Source organism: Talpa occidentalis, unplaced genomic scaffold, assembly GCF_014898055.3.
Source record: "Talpa occidentalis isolate TD23 unplaced genomic scaffold, MPIMG_talOcc4v2.1 talOcc4.15, whole genome shotgun sequence".
Lineage (NCBI taxonomy): Eukaryota > Metazoa > Chordata > Mammalia > Eulipotyphla > Talpidae > Talpa > Talpa occidentalis.
The window spans coordinates 43,303,652-43,326,572 of NW_023601543.1; the positions used below are offsets into that span (position 1 = coordinate 43,303,652).

At 38.3% G+C, this 22,921-nt stretch overlaps 1 protein-coding gene across 3 annotated transcripts in view; it reads left to right on the forward strand.

Annotated features, from left to right (window-relative positions):
• ZDHHC15 (zinc finger DHHC-type palmitoyltransferase 15) overlaps positions 1–22,921 on the forward strand; it is a 96,181-nt gene that overhangs the window by 41,084 nt on the left and 32,176 nt on the right. For all 3 annotated transcript variants that reach the window (XM_054695665.1, XM_037512235.2, XM_037512236.2), the window contains one exon: positions 13,233–13,259. In XM_054695665.1, coding sequence (XP_054551640.1) covers positions 13,233–13,259 — 27 coding nt within the window. The remainder of the gene's footprint in view (positions 1–13,232; positions 13,260–22,921) is intronic.

Below are 22,921 nucleotides of genomic sequence, written 5' to 3' on the forward strand. Positions count from 1 at the left end.
GAAAGCTTTCTCAGCATCTATTGATATTATCATATGGTTTTTATATTTCTTTTTGTTGATGTGTTGGATAACGTTGATTGATTTTCGGATGTTAAACCATCCTTGTGCCCCTGGAATGAATCCTACTTGGTCGTGGTGAATTATCTTATGGATACATTGTTGGATTCTGATAGCTAAAATTTTATTGAGGATTTTTGCATCAGTGTTCATTAGGGAGATTGGCCTGTAGTTTTCCTTTTTTGTGTTGTCCTTGTTCGGTTTTGGTATTATTGTAATGTTGGCTTCATAGAACGTGTTTGGTATTGTCCCTTCCTTCTCAATTTTTTGGAAGAGTTTGTGAAGGATAGGCACTCATTCGTCTCTGAATGTTTGGTAGAATTCATTTGTAAATCCATCAGGTCCTGGGCTTTTGTTTTTGGGGAGGTTTTTGATTACCATTTCAATTTCGCTGCTTGTAATTGGTCTGTTTAGGTGTTCTATTTCTTCTTTATCTAGCTTTGGGTTATTGTAGAGTTGTAGGAATTTGTCCATCTCCTCTAGATTGTTGAACTTGTTTCCATATAACTGTTCATAGTAGTTACTGATTATTCTTTTGATTTCTGCTGTGTCCGTTGTGATTTCTCCTCTTTCATTGATGATCCTGTTTATTTGTGCTTTCTCCCTTTTTTCCTTTGTGAGCCTGGCTAGGGGTTTGTCTATTTTATTGATTTTTTCGAAGAACCAGCTCTTGGTTTCATTGATCTTTTGGATTGTTTTTTTAGTTTCAATTTCATTTATTTCTGCTTTGGTTTTTATTATTTCTTTTCTTTTACTGGTTTTGGGGTTTTTTGTTGTTCTTTTTCTAGATCTTTGAGCCTCGAGATTAAGTTGTTTCTTTGAGTTCTTTCTTGTTTCTTGATCTGAGCTTCTATTGCTATATATTTTCCTCTTATTACTGCTTTTGCTGCATCCCATACATTTAGGATATTGGTGTCCTCCTTTTCATTCAATTCAAAGAATTTTTAAATTTCTTCTTTGATCTCCTCATTAGTCCACTGGTCTTCCAGTAGTGTGGTTTTTAATTTCCATGAGGTAGGAAAGTTCCTTGCCTTCTTTTTATGGTTTATTTCTAGTTTGATGCCTTCATGGTCAGAAAAGATGGTTGGTATGATTTCAATCTTGGTGTATCTGTTGATGTTTGTCTTGTGCCCAGTATGTGATCGATCCTGGAGAATGATCCATGTGCACTTGAGAAAAATGTGTACTCCGTTTTTTGGGGTTTAGTGTTCTATAGATGTCTGTTAAGCCCAAATGCTCTAGGTCCTTATTTAGAGCTTTAGTTTCTTTGCTTATTTTTTGTCTTGTTGATCTATCCATTGTTGATAGTGGTGTGTTGAAGTCTCCCACTACGTATGTGTTTTCTCTGATGTCTGTTTTCAGAGATGACAACAGTTGTCTGATATATTTTGGTGCTCCTTCGTTTGGTGCGTATATGTTAATGAGTATTATTTCTTCTTGAAGTATTGTCCCCTTGATCATAATGTAGTGACCATTGGGGTCTCTTTTTATTTTTTTTGAGTTTGAAATCTGTTTTATCTGATATAAGTATAGCTGTTCCTGCTTTCTTTTTTGGTCCATTTGCTTGTAGGATTGTTTTCCATCCTTTAACTTTGAGTCTATTTTTATCTTTTGTAGCTAAATGTTTCCTCGAGACAGCAAAAGCTTGGGTTTTGTTTCTTAATGCAGGCTGCAACTCTGTGTCTTTTTATTGAAGAGTTTAGTCCATTTACATTTAGAGTTAATATTGATATGTTAGCATCTGTATTTGCCATTGTGTTTGTCTTTCCTTTGATTTTATTTATTTATTCTTTTAATTACGTTTTTTTTTTTTTTTTTGGCCTTCTTTCTTGTTATTCGTCCCTCTGAGGTTCTGGCTTTAGGATTCCTTGTAGTATTTTTTGGAGTGGGGGTTTAGTCTTAATGAAATTCCGGAGTTTCTGTTTGTCTGGGAAGGTCCTTATTCTTTCTTCATAGAGGAAGGAGAGTTTGCGGGATAGAGTATTCTTGGTTGGCATCTGTTTTCTTGGAGTCTGTTGACTATGTCCCTCCACTCTCTCCTTGCCCGTAGTGTTTCTTCAGAGAAGTCTGATGTCAGTCTGATTGGTTTTCCTCTGAATGTTATCTGTTTCTTCTCTCTTGTTATCTTCATTATTTTTTCCTTGTCCTGGATTCTTGGGAGCTTTACTATTATGTGTCTTGCTGTATTTTTCCTTTCATCGTGGAAGTTTGGTGTTCTTCTTTCTTCTTGTATATCAATTTTCAGCTCCTTCTTCACATTTGGGAAGTTCTCTTCAATTATCTCTTTGAATATTTTCTCTGTTCCTACATCTCTCTCCTCTCCTTCTGGTATTCCTATAACTCTTATATTTCCTTTCCTCATGGTGTCAGATAGTTCCCAAAGTCTTTGTTCGTTCTTTTTCCTTCGTACTTCTCTTTCCTTTTCTGTTTTGGTTCTTTTTATTTCTGTGTCTTCAAGAGTACTTATTCGTTCTTCCATTTCATCTATTCTGCTTTCATTGCTTTTCCCAGAGTTCTTTAGTGCCTCCATTAATTCTTTGATCTCCTGCGTTTCTTTTGCTCCCTTCTTTAGGGACTCAATTTCCTTCTTCTGATCATTGTTTTCCTTTATGAGTTCTGTCATTTTTTTAATCACGGCAATTTTAAATTCTCTTTCTGGAAGGCTCAGAAGTTCTTCCAAGTTACTGTTGTTGCAATCTGGGGGGTGGTTTTCTTTTTGTGGTGTGCTTTTTTCCTGAGGAGTTGTTAGGTTGCATGTGGTTCTTCTACTCCCTACTGTCTGTTTTCTAATTTGTCATATGCATTGGGACACTGTGTTGCTGGGACTGGCCGGCATCTTGGGTGAGCTTCTCCGCTCCCCTCTGGCTCCTCCAGGGGCCATCTGTCTGTTTCAAGCAGACTTTACTGAAGAAAGGTCCCTGTTCTAAAATGCCGATGTGGGGACACACTCCCCTGTGTGCTTGGTCTGCCCCAGCGGTGGGTTCCCGCTCCCCTTCTGGGTTTGGAATGCAGGCCAGAAGGGGCCTGGCGTGGGCGAGCTTCCCAGCTCACCTCTGGCTCCTGAGGGAGCCTTCTGCAGGCAGTCTTTACTGAAGAAATGTCCCTGTTCTAAAATGGCGATGCGGGGCGCACTCCCTGCGCGTCTGGTCTCAGGCACACTCTTCTGCAAGCCTGGTATGCCCCGCCCGTGGGTGCCCGCTCCCCCTGTGGGCTCAGACTACTGGTCGGAAGGGGCCTGGCGTGGGCTAACTTCCCAGCTCCTGGACATGACTCTTTAAAGGGAAAGAGTTGTAAGTAAGCTCACTTGTTTATTACACCTGCATTGGCGTGTTAATTGCACCTGGGCTGGAAGTTCTGCTGGGATCTTTATTATATCCATTTGTTCAATAATATATTTTCTCATCAATTTCATGGGCTACAACTTCGAAAAAAATAATGAATAAAGGTGGCAAAAACAGGCATCCTCTTCTTGTTTTCTTAGGCTTTCTGTCTTTCACTATTGAGTATACTATTTGGTATGAGTTTTCCCTTTTATCAAGTTAATGAACTTCTATTCCTAATTTCTTGAGCAATTTTATGAAAGTGATGAAATATTGTGAGATACTTTTCTGGCATTAATTGAGATTATAATGTGGATTCTTCCCTTCATTCTCTTATTGCAATTTATTACATGACTGATTTTCATGTGTTGACTCACCTTTACATATTTTGGCGATATCTCACTTGTTCATGATGTATATATAATCCTTTGCTATGCTGCTGAATTTGGTCTGTAAGTAACAATTTTGGTAGTTTTGCATCTATTATTAGTAAGATATTTGGATGTGGTTTTATTTTCTTGGTGTATCCTTGTCTGATTTGGTGTTGGTCCAGGTAATGCTGGCCTCATAGAATGAATTAGGAAGTGTTCTCTTTAATTTTTTGTAAGCATTTAAAAAAATTGGTGGGGCCTCCCTGGTGGCGCAGTGGGTTTAGCACAGCACTGTGAAGCTATCCGCAGCCTCTGCAGCACGAATTCGATACCTGGCCTGCCAGGGAGCTATCCACATGGCGCAGCAGACCTCTCCTGACTTGCCTGCTGCTCCCCTCAGCAGTGTATTTCAGTCAGTCTGCCTGTTCTGTTCCCCACTCTGTCTCTGGTGAATCCTCTCACCCCCCGCACCTCTGGCTTGTACCCCAGTTCTTATATGCACAAATTAATAAATCTGTAAAAAAATTTAAAAATTGGTGTTAATTATTTAAATATTTCATGCAATTCATGAATGAAGTCATCTGGTCTGACTTTTCTTTGTTGGGATGATCTTGATTACTGATTCAAACATTGCTTTGTTAAAAGTCTGCTCAGATTTTCTTTTTCCTCTGTGTCACTTTTGGTAGTTTTGTGTTTCTGGGAATTTGTCCATCTTATCTAGATTACCTACTTTGTTGGCATACAATTGTTCCTAGTATTCTGTTATAATCCTTTCTATTATGCAAGTTCTCTATTAATAGTTTCACTTTCATTTCTGATTTTAGTAATTTGAGTCTTCTCTTTTTTTTGTGTTCAGTCTAATTAAAACTTTGTCAACATTGTATATCTTTTAAAGGTCTCAACTTTCAATTTCATTGATTTTATGTTTTTATGTTCTCTATTTGCTTTCCTATACTCTAGTTTTTATTGTACCCATCTGCTATTTTTGAGTTTAGCTTGCATTTCTGCTTTAATTCTTTGAGGTTCAAAATTACATCATCAATTTCAAATTTTTGTTCCTTAACAATGTAGGCATTTGCAGCTATAAATTTCCTTCAGAGTATTGCTTTTTCTGGATCCTGTAGAATTTGGTGTGTTGTGTTTTGTTTTCATTAATCTCAAAGTATTTTCTAATTTCACTTGTAATTTTTTTGATTCACTGGTTAGAGTGGAATGTTTAATTTCCCCAATTTTTTTTTTTGATTTTGGAGTTTTTATTATGTTAGGTTATTAGTAGTTTAATTCTAGTGTCTCAGAGAAGATACATTATTTCAGTCTTTTAAATGTATTGAGGTTTGCTTATATAGTCCAACATTTGGTTAATATTGGATAATTTCCCTTGTACATTTGAAAAGAATGTGTATTTTATTGTTGGGTTGATTATTCTGCATATGACTAATTGGTTTATAATGTTGTCAAAGTACTCTTTTTTCCTTATTGATCTGACTACTTGTCCTTTCCATTGTGAAGAATGGGTATTTAAGTCTCCAGCTAAAATTTTATTACTTTCTGTGCCTTCCTTCAATTCTGTCATTGTTTTCTTTCTGTATTTTCAGGTTCTGTTGTTTGGTGTATAATGCTTATAATTGTTACAGACTATGATGGATTAACCTCTTTATCAATATATAATATTGTTCATTGTCTCTTGTGTTAATTTTTAACTTAAAGTCTATTTTGTCTGATATTAGTATTGGTTTCTATTGGATATCTGTGGAAAACTGTCTTCCAAAGTGATCATACCATTTTGCATTCCCACCAGAAATGAATGAGAGCTCCTATTGCTCTGAATCATGGCCAGCATTTCATGGTGTCAGTATTTTGGAGTTTTACCATCCTAATATATGTGGTGATAGTTCATTGCTTTGCTGCATTCTTACTTGGATATTTTTAAGTGTACCTTTTTTGATTTCTTCTCATTCCTTTTTCTATAGATTTTTAGTTTTTTCCTAGTACTTACCCTGAGTATTATAACATGTTAACTTTATAATAACTTAATGCCAAATTAGTTGAATAGTGTGCAAAACTCTGCTCCTTTATAGCTGCATTCCCCCTTTTATGTTGTTATTTCTCACAAAATAACATCTTTATATTTTGTGTGCCTCTTAACAGAGATTTAACATCATTGTTGTATGAATTTGTCTTTTACGCAGTAAGAGTGATAAAACAAACAAAAAACCTGTACTATTGGATTTTATATATTCTTATGTAGTTTCCTTTACCTGTGTTTCTCATTTCTTTTTATGGCTTGAATTAAAGGTAATGCCCTCTCATACATTCCTGGAGGGCTAGCCTTAACATTTCCTGAGGAACGTTTTACTAATGATGAACTTCCTCAGATTTTGTTTATCTGAAATTGTCATTTTCCTCCAATTTTTTTGAAGGATAATGTTGTTGAATATAGAATTCTTGGTTGACTGGTCTTTTTCTCAACACTTAATGGCATCTCACTGCCTTCCAGACTTAATGGTTTCAGAAAAAAAAAATCAGCTATTAATTTTAAGTACTTCTTGTATGTGAAGAGTTGCTTATCTCCTGCTTTCAAGATATTCTCTGTCTTTTTATGATTTAACTATAATGTGTGTGATTATGGATGTACTTCAGTTTGTCTTATATGTTTGTTAAGCTTATTTAGATGTTTAGATATTTAGAAATAGGGTTTTAAAATCAAATTTAGTGAGTTTTCATTCATTATTTCTTTAAATATTCTTCCTCACCACCCCCCGCCACCCTTCCACATTCTCTGAAACTCCCATTAGGTATATGTTAGTACACTTGATGATATCTGACAGGTCTCTTAGGCTTTGCTAATTTTTCATTCTTTTCTCATTTTGCTCTTCAACCTAGATAATTTCAAGTGACCTGTCTTTGTGTTCACTGATTCCTTATTCTGCCTGCTCAAATCTACTGTTGAACCACTCTAGTAAATTTTTCACTTCATAATTGTCCTATTAAGCTCCAGAATTTCTGTTGGGTTCCTTTAATTTCTGTCTCTTCATTTATTGATATATTCTCTATTTTCATTTTTCTGTTTTCCTCAGCTCTTTGTCTATGCTTTCCATTAGCTCTCTGAGCATATTTAAGACAGCAGATTTAAGTCTTTGTCTAGTAAGTCACTGCCTGGACTTACACATGAGCAGTTTCTATTGATTCTTTTTCCGTTAATGAGCTATACTGTGTTGTTTGCATGCCTTGTATTTTTGTTGTTGTTGAAAATGATAATTTAGAATATTATGGAGTAGCAATACTGAAATCAGATTCACCCTTTCATGGAGCTTGTTTTTGCTATGTGTTGTGTTTTTGTTTGCTTGTTAAGTGATTTTTCCATATTTAAGAACTTGTACCTTGTTATAGTCTCTGAAGTTTCTGTTCCTTAAACTTGTGATCAGTGAATGATTTTATAAAGGTTTCATGAATGCCAAGAGTGATAAAGAAATGGAAAAGAAAAAAAACATGCTTTTTCATTCTTTTTAGATTAGCTCTTTATTGCTTTACTTCTTTAACTACTTCAGACTGTTTACAATTCTGTCTTAGTCCTCACTCCCTGCATTGCAGTGCCTGAAGATCAGTTAGAGGTGAGTGCTTAGGGTCTTCTCAGGCTTTTTTGAACATGCATTCCCACCCTGCATGTGTGTGTGATCCTTTCTTAATGTCCTGGTACACATAGTATCTTTAGACACTCTTATTCCCCCACCTATCTCCTTTGTCAGCCTCCTCCTTTATTCTCTCCATTGTCTCTGAAGTGTTGTCTTTTGCTCCAGGCATCTGCAGCTAATATCTGTGCCTGTAAATGCTTTCAGCTAAAACCACTCAAGAAGGTATTCCAGGCCTGGGAATACTCTGTCAGACAAAACATAGGGAAGCTTTTGTTTAGGTCTTTGAATGAGTTTTCAGACAGTGAAGTCTCACAACCACAATTCTTTGAGACTGTATTGCTCCCTAAGACTTTAGAAACCTGCACCAAGAATGTGCACCAAGACTGTCATTCTTGGGTGTGGCGATTGCTTGGCAGGCAATTGAAAATATCACAGCATTCTTTTACCATAAAGCAACAGCTCCTTTTTTTCACCAAGGCTTTCCCCCTGATTGTTGTACCTTTTATACTAGATTCTAGAGTTCTGCAAAAGTTGATTTTGATACAGTTTTGGTAATTTAATTCATGACTTTCAATTCAAGACAAAACCCTTGATTAGTCTGCCATTTTTGATGACCAACAGTACCCATTTTAACATTAAAAATTTTTTAAGTATCCAGGAAATAATCCTACTCAGAAGCTATAAATTCTTGAAAGACAGAAGAAATGAAAATTGATAAGTCAAAAATATAGAAGGAATATTTCCTGGAAACCAAGTTTCTACAAAATTAAAAACTATCCAAATCATGATAATTAGCACATCTACAATAGTGTTATGTCATCTTTATGTCAAACAGGAATATATGTGACCCTTGACTGGTAGGGTATGATACCAAACATCTAAAATAACTATATTAGTTCTTAAATCCAGCTAATGGAATCACCTGCTAATTTTTTTTTAAATACAAATTCATGACCTCTGTCCAGAGATCTGTTGTACAAAAGGGACATTTAACTTTTTTTTTTTAATCTGTCCCGAGTGGGTATTAAAATCATCCAGGTTTCAGAATGACTGCCTGAAAGGTAAATGAATGACAAATATGAATAGCTTTTTCAGAGTAATTTGCTTTCTGCAACCAAAACATAATGAGAAATAAATCTCAGTTCCCCATCTCAAATTCTATCTTTTAGCTTAAAGTCCAAGAAACATCTAATGGAAAAAGTGGGTGTCAAATACATTGATTTTGGCATAAAAGAGATTTTGAAACCATTGTGATCATGCGATGTGGTAGAAGCATAAAATATATACCATCTTTTACAAAGTTTTTACAAAAAGAGAATGTATATCTCAGAATTTACGTGGATAACATGTTAAAGTGATACTTTTGATGAAATAAAACAATTAAATTTACTTTCACATGGTATTAGTTTTTTAAATGTGCACGACTAACATTCTATTTCTGTTGGACAGCACTGTTGGATTTCTTTCATGTCCTTTCTACTTTTGTTGATCCTTCCCATCTACTACCAAATTAGGCTTATTCTACCAAAACTCTTTTGTGAACTCTGTAATTGACATCTGTTTAAAGTCTGCTTTGCAGAACACCCTCACTAATATTAAGTACATGGGGAAAGTGCATATAGAGATTTATGTAAACTCATCACTCAGATGAATGGCAACAAATTTGAAATGCTTTTCTATAATGAATGAGTTTAGTGTGATCATCAAATGTAAGGGAACCAAACAAAGGCCCAGGAAAAAAAATAATTACAGTAAATTAAAAAACAAAATTAACAGGCAGCTATTAATCAGAGACACTCTGCAGGGGAAAAGGAGGGAGAGGGATCAAAACGGGAGGGAATGTGTTCTTATACAAGGGACTAAGGTGATGGTTCACAGGTGAATTGGTGGTGGGGATTTTACAGGGTCTATACCTGAGAAGGGAAAGCATACATTGTACAAAAAGGAAGAACAATATAAAACATATATATTAAAAATAAATAAATGAATGCAAAGAATAATCTGCTTTGGGTTTAACACTAGTTTTCTGTGATGAAAACTCCTTGAATATGCCCCACCCTTCCATACCTTTTCTCCATACCTAGTTGCAAAGAATCAGTGGGTAGATGAGGGAAAAGACAGGAGACAGTGAAAAGTTATTTGATGATAATTCAGTCACTTAATTCCTCAATGGCAAACTAAAATTTGAAGGTACAGAACAAGTATATAATTATACATACTTCCTCATCACTCTGTAATCGTGTATGGCCAATTGCTCAATGGTTTGATTAAGTATGCACTTACCTAAAAGAATGATGATAAAGGGTTCATTTTTTTTTTTTTTTTTTAAGATTTATTTATTTATACAAGCACTGGGTACAGTCAGAAGCGCAGGAGGGTGAGAGAATTCACCAGAGCCAGAGTGGGGAGCAGAACAGGCAGAAGGACCAAAGTACACTGCTGAGGGGAGCAGCGGGCGGCAGGAGAGGTCTGCGCGCCATGTGGGACCCTCCACCGGTGGCCAGGGAGCAGCTGGGGATTGAATCCGCGCTGCAGAGGCTGCGGGCAGCTTCGCAACCCAGCGCTCAACCGCTGCGCCACCGGGGAGGCCCAAGGGTTCATTTTTTAAATGTTCAGTATAACTCTCGTAAAATTTTCATTTTAATATGAAGTATTTTTTATTTCTTCCTTTAATAATGCAAAAGACAATGTTGGAAAAATTAAGGAAAGCCTGTTTTAAAATAAAGGATGCTTGTTTGTTTTTTTTTTTTTCTCAGAAGTATATAACTTCCAACAGGGAATTTTGTAAGGAAGTATTTTACCATTATACTTACCATTAATCTTACAGATTTCAGGAGTAAAAGAAGACTTTAAAAGTCAGGTACATTGCCTAACTAATGCCTAAATGAGAAACCTCACTCTTTCTCAATGTTGCCAGTCTGGACGGTCATTGTCATTGTCATTGTCATCATCATCATCATCATTTTTCTTACATTGAGCTAAAATGTGTCAACCTGCAGCTATAACCCATTGATTTTATTTCTGTCCTGTTTTCCAATCATACTAACCAGTCCCACTTGCGTGACAGTCCTGAAATTAAAGACAGCTGCCTATCACCTAGAGACATCACTGTTTCCCTCTCATTTTTCTCTATATACATTGTATGACTCCAACAGATATCTGCAAAGCATGTAGTCATTTCCTTCCTTCAACCATGGAGCCATAAGAAGTAGCCAAGCAAATGGAAGTTAGAACCTTCACCTCTCATTTAACACTGAGGGATCAGCCACAGAGGTAGAAAGACAGATACCAAATAGCAGTTTGTCAGCTGGGCTTTATTTGTCTCCAAGCAAGCCTGCTCTTGCTCACTCCATTTTATTTATTTATTTTTTTAAGATTTATTTATTTATGCATACAAGAACTGGGGTACAGGCCAGAGATGCACGTGTTGGGGGTAAGAGGATTCACCAGAGACAGAGTGGGGAGCAGAACAGGCAGATGGACTAAAATACACTGCTGAGGGGAGCAGAAGGCGAGACAGGAGAGGTCTGCTGCACCATGTGTGTATCTCCCTGGCTGGCCCGAGATGGAACTCGTGCTGCAGAGGCTGGGGATAGCTTCATAGTGCTAACCCCTTGTGCCGCCAGGGAGACCTGCTCACTCCATTTTAAAGAGATGTTTAAACCCAGTCCAGGGCCTAGTGGAACAAATGCAGTCATACAACGTGTATGTGCAAAATCATGAAGTCCCAAGTTGACCCATTCAAGGATCCGTGTTTCAACTTCATCTGTATTGTCTTAGTATGTATTTCTTTCAAGGATTCTTAACTAGGATTCTTTGACTGAAAAAAGAAAAAAGAAAAGAAAAGGAAAAAAAAAGGAATCAGTACCAATCTTCAGGCAGGTGTACTAGAAAAAAGAAAACAGTTAATTTTTTTATTAATTATTTTTTTCTTGTATCATTATAGTCCCCATAGTTCTCCCGCCACCATATCACCCATGAACACCATATTCCCTTGTGTTCATCCCTCCTCTGTCTTGCTCCCTTCACTCCTCCTCCCTTGCTATATATGGTCACCTTTGCTAATTTTGACTTTTTCTTGACCCTTTTTTTTTTCCTACATTCCACATATAAGTGAGACCATCTGGTATTTATCTTTTTTCTTCTGACTATTTTTGGCTAGCATAATCCCCTCCAGCTCCATCCATGTTGCTGCAAATGGCATGAGTTTGTCTTCTTTGATCATTGAGTAATATTTTATTGTGTAAATATACCACAACTTTTTTTTTTTTTAAGATTTATTTATTTATTTATTTATACATACAAGCACTGGGTACAGTCAGAAGCACGGGAGGGTGAGAGAATTCACCAGAGCCAGAGCCGGGAGCAGAGCAGAGCGGGGAGCAGAGAAGGACCGAAGTACCCTGCTGAGGGGAGCAGCAGGCGGCAGGAGAGGTCTGCGCGCCATGTGGGACCCTCCTCTGGTGGCCGGAGAGCAGCCGGGGATCGAAACGGTGCTGCAGAGGCTGCGGGCAGCTTCGCAACCCAGCGCTCAACCACTGCGCCACCGGGGAGGCCCTATACCACAACTTTTTGATCCATTCATCTATTTTGGGGCATTTGGGTTCTTTCCATGTCTTGGCTGTTGCAAATAGTGCTGCAACATCAGTTGGTTTATAGCAGTTTTAGCAGAGTCCATTCAAATGATCATAAAAGGTAGATTTTTTTTAAAGATTCAACAAAAATAGACTGGCAAACAAAGAGAAGGTATGAATGATGACAGAGCCGAGAAAATAGTCCCTACAATATAGTCTCATTCTCTGTTTGGATTTTTGGCCCATTTTTCTGACCCTTCGGTATGTATCATTCTGTATGAAAATCATCTTAATAGTTTCTCAATATTGACACCCATCCTTTGTAATTTCACTTTGCCTTAGCACCTAGTACAAGTGCACACAGATGTTGGGGTAGGTAAAGACAGGTTAGTCTCAATTTGTATGGATGGCATTTTGAACAGAAGTCATATATATATACATATATATATTTATATATATGTATATATATATATATATGAATGACAGTAAACAGTGAATGGTTGGGGAAGGTTAATATAGTAGATAGAAAAAGCCTTGGAATCTGGATCTGGAATCTAGTTCCAACTCAACTATTAACTTGCTCTGTGAACTTGGGCAAATCACTTGATACTACTCTAAGTCCATTTTTCTCATTATAAAATGAGAGCGAAAACTAGATGTTAAAGTTCCTTCTAGTTCTGATTTTTCTAATCTTAGTTCAAATGTAATAATAATTAATATTCAATAAGTACTTGCCTTATGCTAGATACTGTTCTAAACATTAGCTCATTTAATTCTCGAGTAACCTTGTGAGGTAGGTACTGATAGAAAGTTAAGGAACTTGTCTAAGATCATGAAAGAGTGGAAATGGGCTTCTAACTCAAACAGTCTGACTTCCGAACTGCCTTGTAATCTCCATACAACATTCTCAATATACATGAGAAGCTTGGCATTTAAAGGTGTTCTGCAGTGAATACTTTGGAAAAATAAATCTCTTAATTTATCAGTTTTGAAGTTTTTCCTATCGTGTTATATAGCTTAAGGTTTCCATTTTTGGTTGTTTTTTTTTTAATATACCAGGTTATACCTGTATTGAATGAGTAGAAATTCTTTACTGAAGGTTTAAGATGAAGGAAGATAGCAAAGGATAGAATTTAATTATCCTTGTCTTTCCTCATCTTAACAGCCTGATGGTTTCCTAAAGTACCATTGATTAAATTGCTTAAATGATGCTATAGAAAAATGGATTGGAAACTTTTTTTAAATATTGCTAACTTTTACCTCTCTCTCTTTTCGCAGTGACTGTTTTGAGCCCAGCAGAAAAAGGTAAGAGGGTATTGTAAATAGTATTGGTCAGGAATATAGCCTTCTTTCTCTGTTTAAGTAAATTATATTAAAATCTATATATTGCACAACTTTCCAGGAATACACTGAGGTGAGTGGAAAGTTTATGATGATGGGTTTCAAGAAGCTTAAACAGAGAGAACAGGACATATTTTCAGTGGCCCCTTTGGCTGTAGAACAGGAATCGAAAGTTACCTGGATTTATAATAGATAAGGGCAAAGGTAACCACTGTTGGCCCTAGTGACCCTGCACTTTCTTGGTTCATCAAAGTTGTCCTAGGTACTTTATATTTTTGCCCAATCCATTTTTAAGGCATGGAATAAGGGACTCAAGGGTGCCTTATTTTTCCTATCACCATCCCTTCTATCCCAGTTCTCCTATCCTCCTCCCTCTTAATCTCAGAGCCCTCACAGTGTTTATTAATGTGATTGTTCCTGTATTTTACTTTGTCCAAAAATGCACTATGTAAATTTGTAGCATTTGCCTTTGTCATCCTCACTCCTCACTTGCTTTGCTACACATAATTCCTTCGAACTCCCTTCATTTACTCCCTGTAAAAAGTCATTTACAGAAAAATTCATCATCTCATCTTCCTTATGACTGAATAGTATTGCATTGTGTGTATACAACACATCTTCTTGATCCAGTCCTCTGTTGATGGACATTTAGTCTGTTTGTCCATGACTGAGTTATTTTAAATAGTGCTGCAATAAACATTGTAGAGCATGTGGATTTTTTATGTTGTTGGTTTTACATTCTTTGGATAGATTCCCAAGAATGAGATTGCTGTATCATAAGGTTTTTCCATTTTTAGTTTTTTAAGATAAACCCATATTGCTTTCTGTAATTACCACACAAGTTTACATTCCCACCAACAATGTAATGGGTTTGTTTCTCCCTATCCTCTCCAGCACTTGTTGTTGGGGTCTTTTTAATATGTGCCATTCTCGCAGATATGAGGTGGTCTCACTGTGCTTTTATTTTATTTTTTTTAAGATTTATTTATTTATTTACACAAGCACTGGGTATAGTCAGAAGCGTGGGAGGGTGAGAGAATTCACCAGAGCCAGAGTGGGGAGCAGAACAGGCAGACTGACGAAACACACTGCTGAGGGGAGCAGTGGGCGTGGCAGGAGAGGTCTGTCGTGCCATGTGGGACCCTCGCTGGTGGCTGGGGATTGAACCGACACTGCAGAGGCTGCAGGCGGCTTCGCAGCCCAGTGCTCAACCACTGCACCACAGGGGAGGCCCTCATTGCGTTTTTAACCTGTATCTCTCCTATTGAAAATGATATTGAACATATTTCTGTATGTCTTTTGGCCTTCCGGATATCCTTTTTGGTGAATTCTTTGGTCATAAATGGTGCCCATTTATTAATTGAATTGTTTTTCTATCGTTGAATTATGTTTTTTTATATCTTGGATATTAACTAGTTGTTAGTTTTATATTGTGTGAATATTTTCTCCCATTTATCTTTTTAATCTTATATTTTCATTTGCTTTTTATTTTTTAATTTTTTTTCCTTATTTAAGATTTTATTTAATACAAACATACATCATTTACACAAGTGATTTACCTATAATTTCTTTTTTATTATAAATTTTATTTTTATATACAATTGTGACCCCCTTATTTTGACCCCAATTCCTCCCCTCCCCGCCCCCCATCCCCCATAGAGTGTCTGGTTCATAGTTGTTTGTTGATTTTGATTTTTGCTTTCTTATAGTTATTCTTTTTCCTGGTCCCTTATTTAAGTTTTCTAGATTACTGCTGTGAGTGAGACCATCCGGTATTTTTCTTTTTCTTTCTGGCTTATTTTGCTGAGCATGATCCCTTCCAGCTCCATCCATGTTGCTGCAAATTGCATGTGTTTATCTTTTTTGAATGCTGAGTAATATTCCATGGTGTATATGTACCACATCTTCTTGATCCAGTCATCTATTTTTGGGCATTTGGGTTATTTCCAAAGCTTAGCTATTGTAAACAGTGCTGCTACAAACATAGGCGTGCAGGTGTTCTTTGGAATTGATGTTTCTGTGTCCTTTGGGTAAATACCTAGGAGTGGAATTGCTGGATCATATGGAAGCTCTATGTTTAGTAGGTCCAGAAATCTCCACACAGCTCTCCATAGTGGTTGGACCAGTTTGCACTCCCACCAGCAGTGCAGGAGAGTTCCTTTTTCTCCACAACCTCGCCAACATTTGTTGTTGCTAGTTTTTTTAATATGTGCCATTCTCACTGGTGTAAGATGGTATCTCATTGTAGTTTTGATTTACATTTCCCTGATTACAAGTGATGTTGAACATTTTTTCATATGCCTGTTGGCCATTTGCATTTCCTCCTCAGAGACGTTTCTTTTTAGCTCTTCTGCCCATTTATTGACTGGATTATTTTCTTTGTTTTTGTTGAGTCTCATCAGCTCTTTGCAGATTTTTGTCATCAGTCCTTTATCATTACTGTTGTGTGCAAAAATTTTCTCCCAGTCAGTGGGGTTTCTCTTTGTTTTGGTGATTGTCTCTTTTGCTGTGCAGAAGCTCTTTAATTTGATGTAGTCCCAGCTGTTTATCTTTGCCTTCACTATCACTGCTTTGGGTGATGTGTCTATAAAGATGTCTTTGATGTGCATATCATGTAGTGTTTCGCCTATATTTCCTTCTATGTATTTTATGGTTTCAGGTCTTATGTCTAGTTCTCTAATCCATTTTGAGTTGGTTTTTGTGTATGGTGTGAGGTAGTGGTCAAGCTTCATTCTTTTGCATGTAGCGACCCAGTTTTCCCAGCACCATTTATTGAACAAACTTTCTTTGCTCCAATGCATATTCTTTGCTCCTTTGTTGAAGATTAGTTAACCATAAATCTGTGGGTTTATTTCTGGATTTTCTATTCGATTCCATTGGTCTGTGTGTCTGTTCTTGTTCCAATACCATGCAGTTTTGATGATTATAGCTTTGTGGTATAGTTTGAAGTCTGGGAGTGTGATGCCTCCATTCCCTTCTTGTTTTTTCAGGAGAGCTTTGGCTATTCGGGGTTTTTTTGTGGTTCCATATGAATTTCATCAATAATTGTTCTATTTCTTTGAAGAATGACATTGAAATTTTCATTGGAATAGCATTGAATCTGTATATGCTTTTGGTAGGATGACCATTTTAATAATGTTTTATTCTTCCAATCCATGAGCAGGGGATGTCTTTCCATTTCTTGGTGTCTTCTTCTATTTCTTTTAACGGTGTTTTATAGTTTTATTTCTATAGGTCCTTTACCTCTTTTGTTAGATTTATTCCCAAGTATTTGATTTTTTTTTGTTTTGATAATAAAAGGGATGGTTTTCTGATTTCTTCTTCTTCAGATTTATTGTTTGTGTATAGGAAGGCTACTGACTTTTGCGTGTTGATTTTTGTATCCTGCCACTTTACTGAACTGATTGATGCATTCAATTAGTTTTTCTGTGGAGTTTTTGGGGTTCTCTGTGTATATTATCATATCATCTGCAAATAGTGATAGTTTGACTTCTTCTTTTCCTATTTGGATTCCTTGTATGTCTTTCTCTTGTCTTATTGCTCTGGCTAGGACTTCCAGTATTATATTGAAAAGCAGTGGTGAGAGTGGACATCCTTATCTTGTTCCAGATCTTATGTATTATGTGTGTGGATTTATTTTACTTCTGTTCTTTCAATTCTATTCCATTAATCCGTGCATCTTTTTTTGGTGCCAATATATTGTTTTTAGTACTGTTCGTTTATGGTAAAGTTTGAAGTCAGGTAATGTGATGCTTCTCTTGCTCCCCTTTTTTCTCAGAGTTGTTTTGCTATTAGACCTTTTGGGTTCCATATAAATTTCAAAAGTTTTTGCACATTATCTTTGAAAAATATCTGTGGTGTTTTGTTGGGGATTGTGTTAAATTTATGTATCACTTGAGGCAGGATAGTCATTATGACTATATTTATTTTCCCCCATTCATGGGCATAGTATGTTCTCTCATTTCCTTATGTCACTTTCTTTTTTTTTTTTTTTTCAAAGATTTATTTATTTATTTATACATACAAGCACTGGGTACAGTCAGAAGCGCGGGAGGGTAAGAGAATTCACCAGAGCCAGAGCGGGGAGCAGAGCAGGCAGAAGGACCGAAGTACACTGCTGAGGGGAGCAGCGGGCGGCAGGAGAGGTCTGCACGCCATGTGGGACCTCCTCAGGTGGCCGGGGAGCAGCTGGGGATCGAACTAGTGCTGCAGAAGCTGCGGGCAGCTTCGCAACCCAGCGCTCAACCGCTGAGCCACAGGGGAGGCCCTCCTTATGTCACTTTCTAAGTCCTTTAATGATATCTTGTAGTTCTTCTTGTGCATGTCTGTCACCTCTATAGTGAAGTTAATTCCAAGGTACTTGGTTATTTCTGAAGCAATTGTAAATGGAATTATTTTCTGGATTTCTTTTTCTCCTTGTTCATTGTATGTAAAAAAGCTGCAGAGTTTTGTGTGTTGATTTGTAACCTTCCACTCTGCTCTATTCATGTATTGTTTTTAATTGGTTTTCAATGATGTCCGCATATATCTTCCGTAAATAGTGGTAATTTCACTTCTTTTCTGACTTGTATTCCTTTTATTTCCTGTTTTTGTGTGGTAGCTCTGGCCAAAACCTCTAATACTAAGTTAAACATATGTAGTGACAGTGAGGATTCTTGTCTTCTTCCAAATCTTAAGAAGAAAGCTTTCAGTTTTTCATCATTAAGTAATATATTCTCTAATGGTTTGTAATATATCATCTTTATTATATAGGTTCCTTCTATTGCCATTTTAGCTAGGGTTTTTGTCATAAATGGGTGCTGCATGCTTTCTCTGCTGTTATTGCTGTTATATGATTATATCATTATTTTGTTGCTATGCTATATCACATTGATAGACTTACATATATCCTTGCATCGCTGGGATAAATTCCACTTGATTATGCTTCCAGTCTTGTTGAGGATTTCTACATTGATGTCAGGGAAATTGGTCTAAAATTTTCTTTTCTGCTGCTGTCTTTATATGGTTTCTGTATTTGCGTAACATTTGCATCATAGACTATATGACAGAACATTCACTATTCTTGTATAAAAAAAAATGTGAGGAACATGGACATTTGTTTTTGTTTAAAAGTTTAATAAAATTCACTAGTATAACCAAATGGTCTTGGGCTTTCTTTTAGGGAAGATTTTCAATAACTGTTTAAGTTTTCCTGTTTGTGATAGGTTTGTTTAACTCTTCTGTTTCTTCTTTTGTGTTGGTAAACTATATTGATCTAAGAATTTGTCCACTTTTTCAGGGTTATCAAATTTATTTTTGTAGTTATTCATAGTAATCTATTATAGTCTTTTGTATTTTTCTGATGTCTGTAGCAACTTTTCCTCTTATTTCTGATTCTTTTTATTAATGTTTCTCTTTGTTAGCTGGAAGTTTGTTTGTTTATTGTCTTAAGGAACCAACTCTTAGCTACATTGATATTTTATATAATATTTATTTCATTTATTTCTGTTATGTTACTATTTCCTTTCTTTTTTAAAATTTATTTTATTATTTTTAAAGATTTATTTATTTATGCATACAAGAACTAGGGTACAAGCCAGAGGCATGGAGGGTGAGAGGATTCACCAGACACAGACCGGTGAACAGAACAGGCAGACCTATTGAAATACACTGCTGAGGGGAGCAGCAGCTGAGACAGGAGAGGTCTGCCACACCATGTGGGTAGCTCCCTGGCAGGCTGGGGATCAAACTTGTGCTTCAGATACTGCAGATAGCTTCATAGTGCTGTGCTTAACCCCTTGCACCACCAGGGAGGCCCTACTATTCCCTTTCTATTAATATTAACATTGGGTCTTGTTTGATCATGTTTTTCAAATTGCTTTAGGTGAAATATTAAATTGTTTACTTGGGACTTTTCTTCTTAATCTGAGTGTATATTGTAATTTTCTTCCATGTTAAGACTGCATTTGCTCTACCCTGTAAATTCTGATATATTAGTCTAAGGTGTTTTTTTTTTTTAAGATTTGTTTATTTATGCATAGAAGAGCTGGGGTGTAGGCCGGAGGTGTGGGGTAGGTGCGAGGATTCACCAGAGATGGAGTGGGGAGCAAAATAGGCAGATTTACTGAAATATACTGTTGAGGAGAGCAGTGGGCAAGACAGGAGAGATCTGCTAAACCATATGTGAGTCAGCTCCCTGGCGGGGCATCAATCTCAGGTCATAGCAGTGATAGCACTGAGATTTAATCCCTGCACCACCAGAGAGCCCCCCGGTCCAAGGTGTTTCTTTGATCTGTTTTAATTTCCTCTTATCCAGTACCTACTAAGCAGGATATTGTGTAGTCTCCATGTGTTTATAGTTTCTCCTGGTTTTTTTTTTTTTTAAGATTTATTTATTTATTTATACAAGCACTGGGTACAGTCAGAAGCGTGGCGAGGGTGAGAGAATTCACCAGAGCCAGAGCAGGGAGCAGAGCAGGCAGAAGGACCGAAGTACACTGCTGAGGGGAGCAGCGGGAGGCAGGAGAAGTCTGTGGGCCATGTGGGACCCTCCTCCAGTGGCCGGGGAGCAGCTGGGGATCCAGCCGGCACTGCAGAGGCTGCGGGCAGCTTCGCAACCCAGCGCTCAACCACTGCGCCACCTGGGAGGCCCTGGGTTGTTTTTTTTTTAAGTTGATTTGTGACTTTATGGCATCATGGTCAGAGACTGTACTTGGAATAATTTTGATCTTTGAAGTTTTATTGAAGACTGACTTGTGTACCAACATATGGTCTATTCTTGAGAATCTTCCTTTGCACTTGAAGAAAATGTATGTGTTGCAGTTTTTGTGTGGAATGTTCTATAGATATCTGTTAACCCTATTTGTCTAACTTCCATTTAAAGCTATTGTTTCCTTATTTAAGTCTTGCGGACCTTTACATAGTTGTAAGCAGAATATTAAAAACATACCCTAGAATTACTGTGTTTGTGTTAATATCTGTCTTTAGTTTTGTCAGTAATTGTTTTATGTATCTTGATACTCCATCATTTGGTGCATATATATTTATGAGTGTTATTTGTCATTGTTATATTAGACCCTTAATCTTAATATCTGTCCCTATCTCTTACTACCTTTTTTATTTTTTTAAAGATTTATTTATTTATTTATTTATTTATTTATTTATTTATTTATGCAAGCACTGGGTACAGTCAGAAGCGCGGGAGGGTAGGAGGACTCACCAGGGCCAGCGCAGGGAGCAGAGCAGGCAGACAGACGAAGTACACTGCTGAGGGAAGCAGCAGGCTGCAGAAGAGGTGTGTGTGCCATGTGGGTCCCTCGCCTGGCAGCTGGGGATCCAGCTGGTGCTGCTGAGGCTGCGGGCAGCTTTGCAACCCAGCGCCCAACTGCTGCACCACTGGGGAGGCCCACTTACTACCTTTTTTAATTGAAGGTCTATTTTAACTGCTGTTGCTTACTTTTTGGTTGGTGTCTCTTGTAGGAGTGTCTTCTAGTGTTTAGTTTGTGTTTGTTTTTGTTAGTAAGATGGGTTTCTTGTAAACAGAAGATTGGACTTTATTTTGAAATCCATTCAGCCCTTTATACCCTTTGACTGGTGAGTTCAAACCATTTACATTTAAGAGGATTGTTGCGATATAAGCGATTTTGCCAGTTTATTTTTTTACTTTTGTTTTTCTTGTCTTTATTTTTTGAGGTCTTCTATGTTTTGTTTAGGTTTCATTTCTATTCTCTTATGTGTTCCTTGTTTTGGTTTTTGTTTGAAAATTCTACTGAAGTTAGTATATGATGGACCCACTGGGTTAACTGGTCTCACACTGATTGTTACTCTCCTCCTCTTCCATGTTATTTAATTTAGGTCTATTACCTTATTTGTTGTTGTGTTGCTTTATAATAACTCCTCGAAGGCTTATTTCATTTGAATCTTGTTGGTAACTTTTTTTTTTGCTTTTTGGTGAAGCTCCTTAACCTTCTTTCTGCCTTAAGTGTTGAACTTGTAGGATAATGCATTCTTGACTGGATATCTTTTTAAGTATCTTAAGTATCTGTTGTGCCAGCAAGTACAGGGCAGGTTCACTATCAGGCAGACAGTTAAAGAGATTCCTGAAGCTCTCAGTGGATTTTACAGGCTTCAATCCTCTTAGGGACCTAGGCACACAGGCACACCAGGCAGGGAGGTTGGCATGCTAAGAGGCAAGCATGGGCGATCAAGCCCCCTGGCCCTCCCATGAATCTTTTTTTTTTTTTTTTTTAAGATTTATTTTTATTTATTTATACAAGCACTGGGTACAGTCAGAAGCGTGGGAGGGTGAGAGAATTCACCAGAGCGGGGAGCAGAGCAGGCAGAAGGACCGAAGTACACTGCTGAGGGGAGCAGCGGGCGGCAGGAGAGCTCTGCGCGCCATGTGGGACCCTCCTCCGGTGGCCGGGGAGCAGCCGGGGATCGAACTGGCGCTGCAGAGGCTGCAGGGAGCTTCGCAACCCAGCGCTCAACCGCTGCGCCACCTGGGAGGCCCATCTCCCATGAATCTTTACACGAATCTTTCTCTGGACTTTCTCTGGCGTTCTCTCGTGCTCTCGCCTCTTCTGTAGTCATGCCACTTGTCCTCTCATAGCCATCCTCTGAGTGATGCTGCACTTATATCCCTGGCCTGTAGGCTCAGGTGTGCACCTGTGCATGCTCACACCCATACTCCAGGTGTCCACAGTCAGGCACGTGTGCCCAATGCCCATGCTCCCAAGTGCCTTCTGCATGAACACCATCTAGGCGGCAGGTGATAGCCACAGAGGCTAGTGGTGTGTAGGGTAAAGAAAATGTCAGGCTTTTCTGCCCTTCCGCCATCAGGATAGATGATGGATCCTTGTCCTGAATGCATGCCTGATGGCGGGCACCTGGAATAGGGTGTGGGCATAGGTAGATGGGATTCACCTGGGCTAAGACTGTGCTTTTAAGGGCGGCGTCACGGGGACGCCAGCAGCAGCAGCAGCAGCAGCAGTAGAAGCCGAAGCCGAAGCCGAAGCCGAAGCCGAAGCCGAAGCCGAAGCCGAAGCCGAAGCTGAAAGAGAAGCCGAGAAGCAGCAGGACGAACTCCAGAGAGCTCAGATAGAGTGAAGACTTGCTGGGGGCTGGGAGGCCTGCCAGCCTCCCAGCCCCTCAGCCAGCACCCCTGCCTGCCATATGCCTGGTGAACCCCAATAAAAAGCCTGCAAAACTATTGAGGACTCTGACTCCTCCTTTACCCGGTCTGCATGGGATCAGAAAACCTGCACTGTGTCCTGTCCTGCCCTTACAATTGGCGTAAGTCGGCAAGATCCATGCAGACGGGTATTGGAGCCCTCCGAAGACCTGGAGGGACTAAGGAGTAAGTGTTTGCCTGTGACGACGCTGGAGGCGCCAGGGCAGCACAGAAGATGGATACGTCCATGAGCTACAGGATAAGACCTGGCATGAAGGAGACGCCCGAAAGGACCAGCCAACGACACCGGATAGGACCAGCCAACGACACCGGAAAGAACCAGCCAATGACCCCTGAGGCAGCAGGCCGTTGCTGAAGCAGGGAGAGGCCAATGGACTTGAACTGATGGACTGACATTCCTGCCAGAAGGCGGAGGACCTTGCAGGTTGATATGTTTTGGGACCCTGGGGGTGGA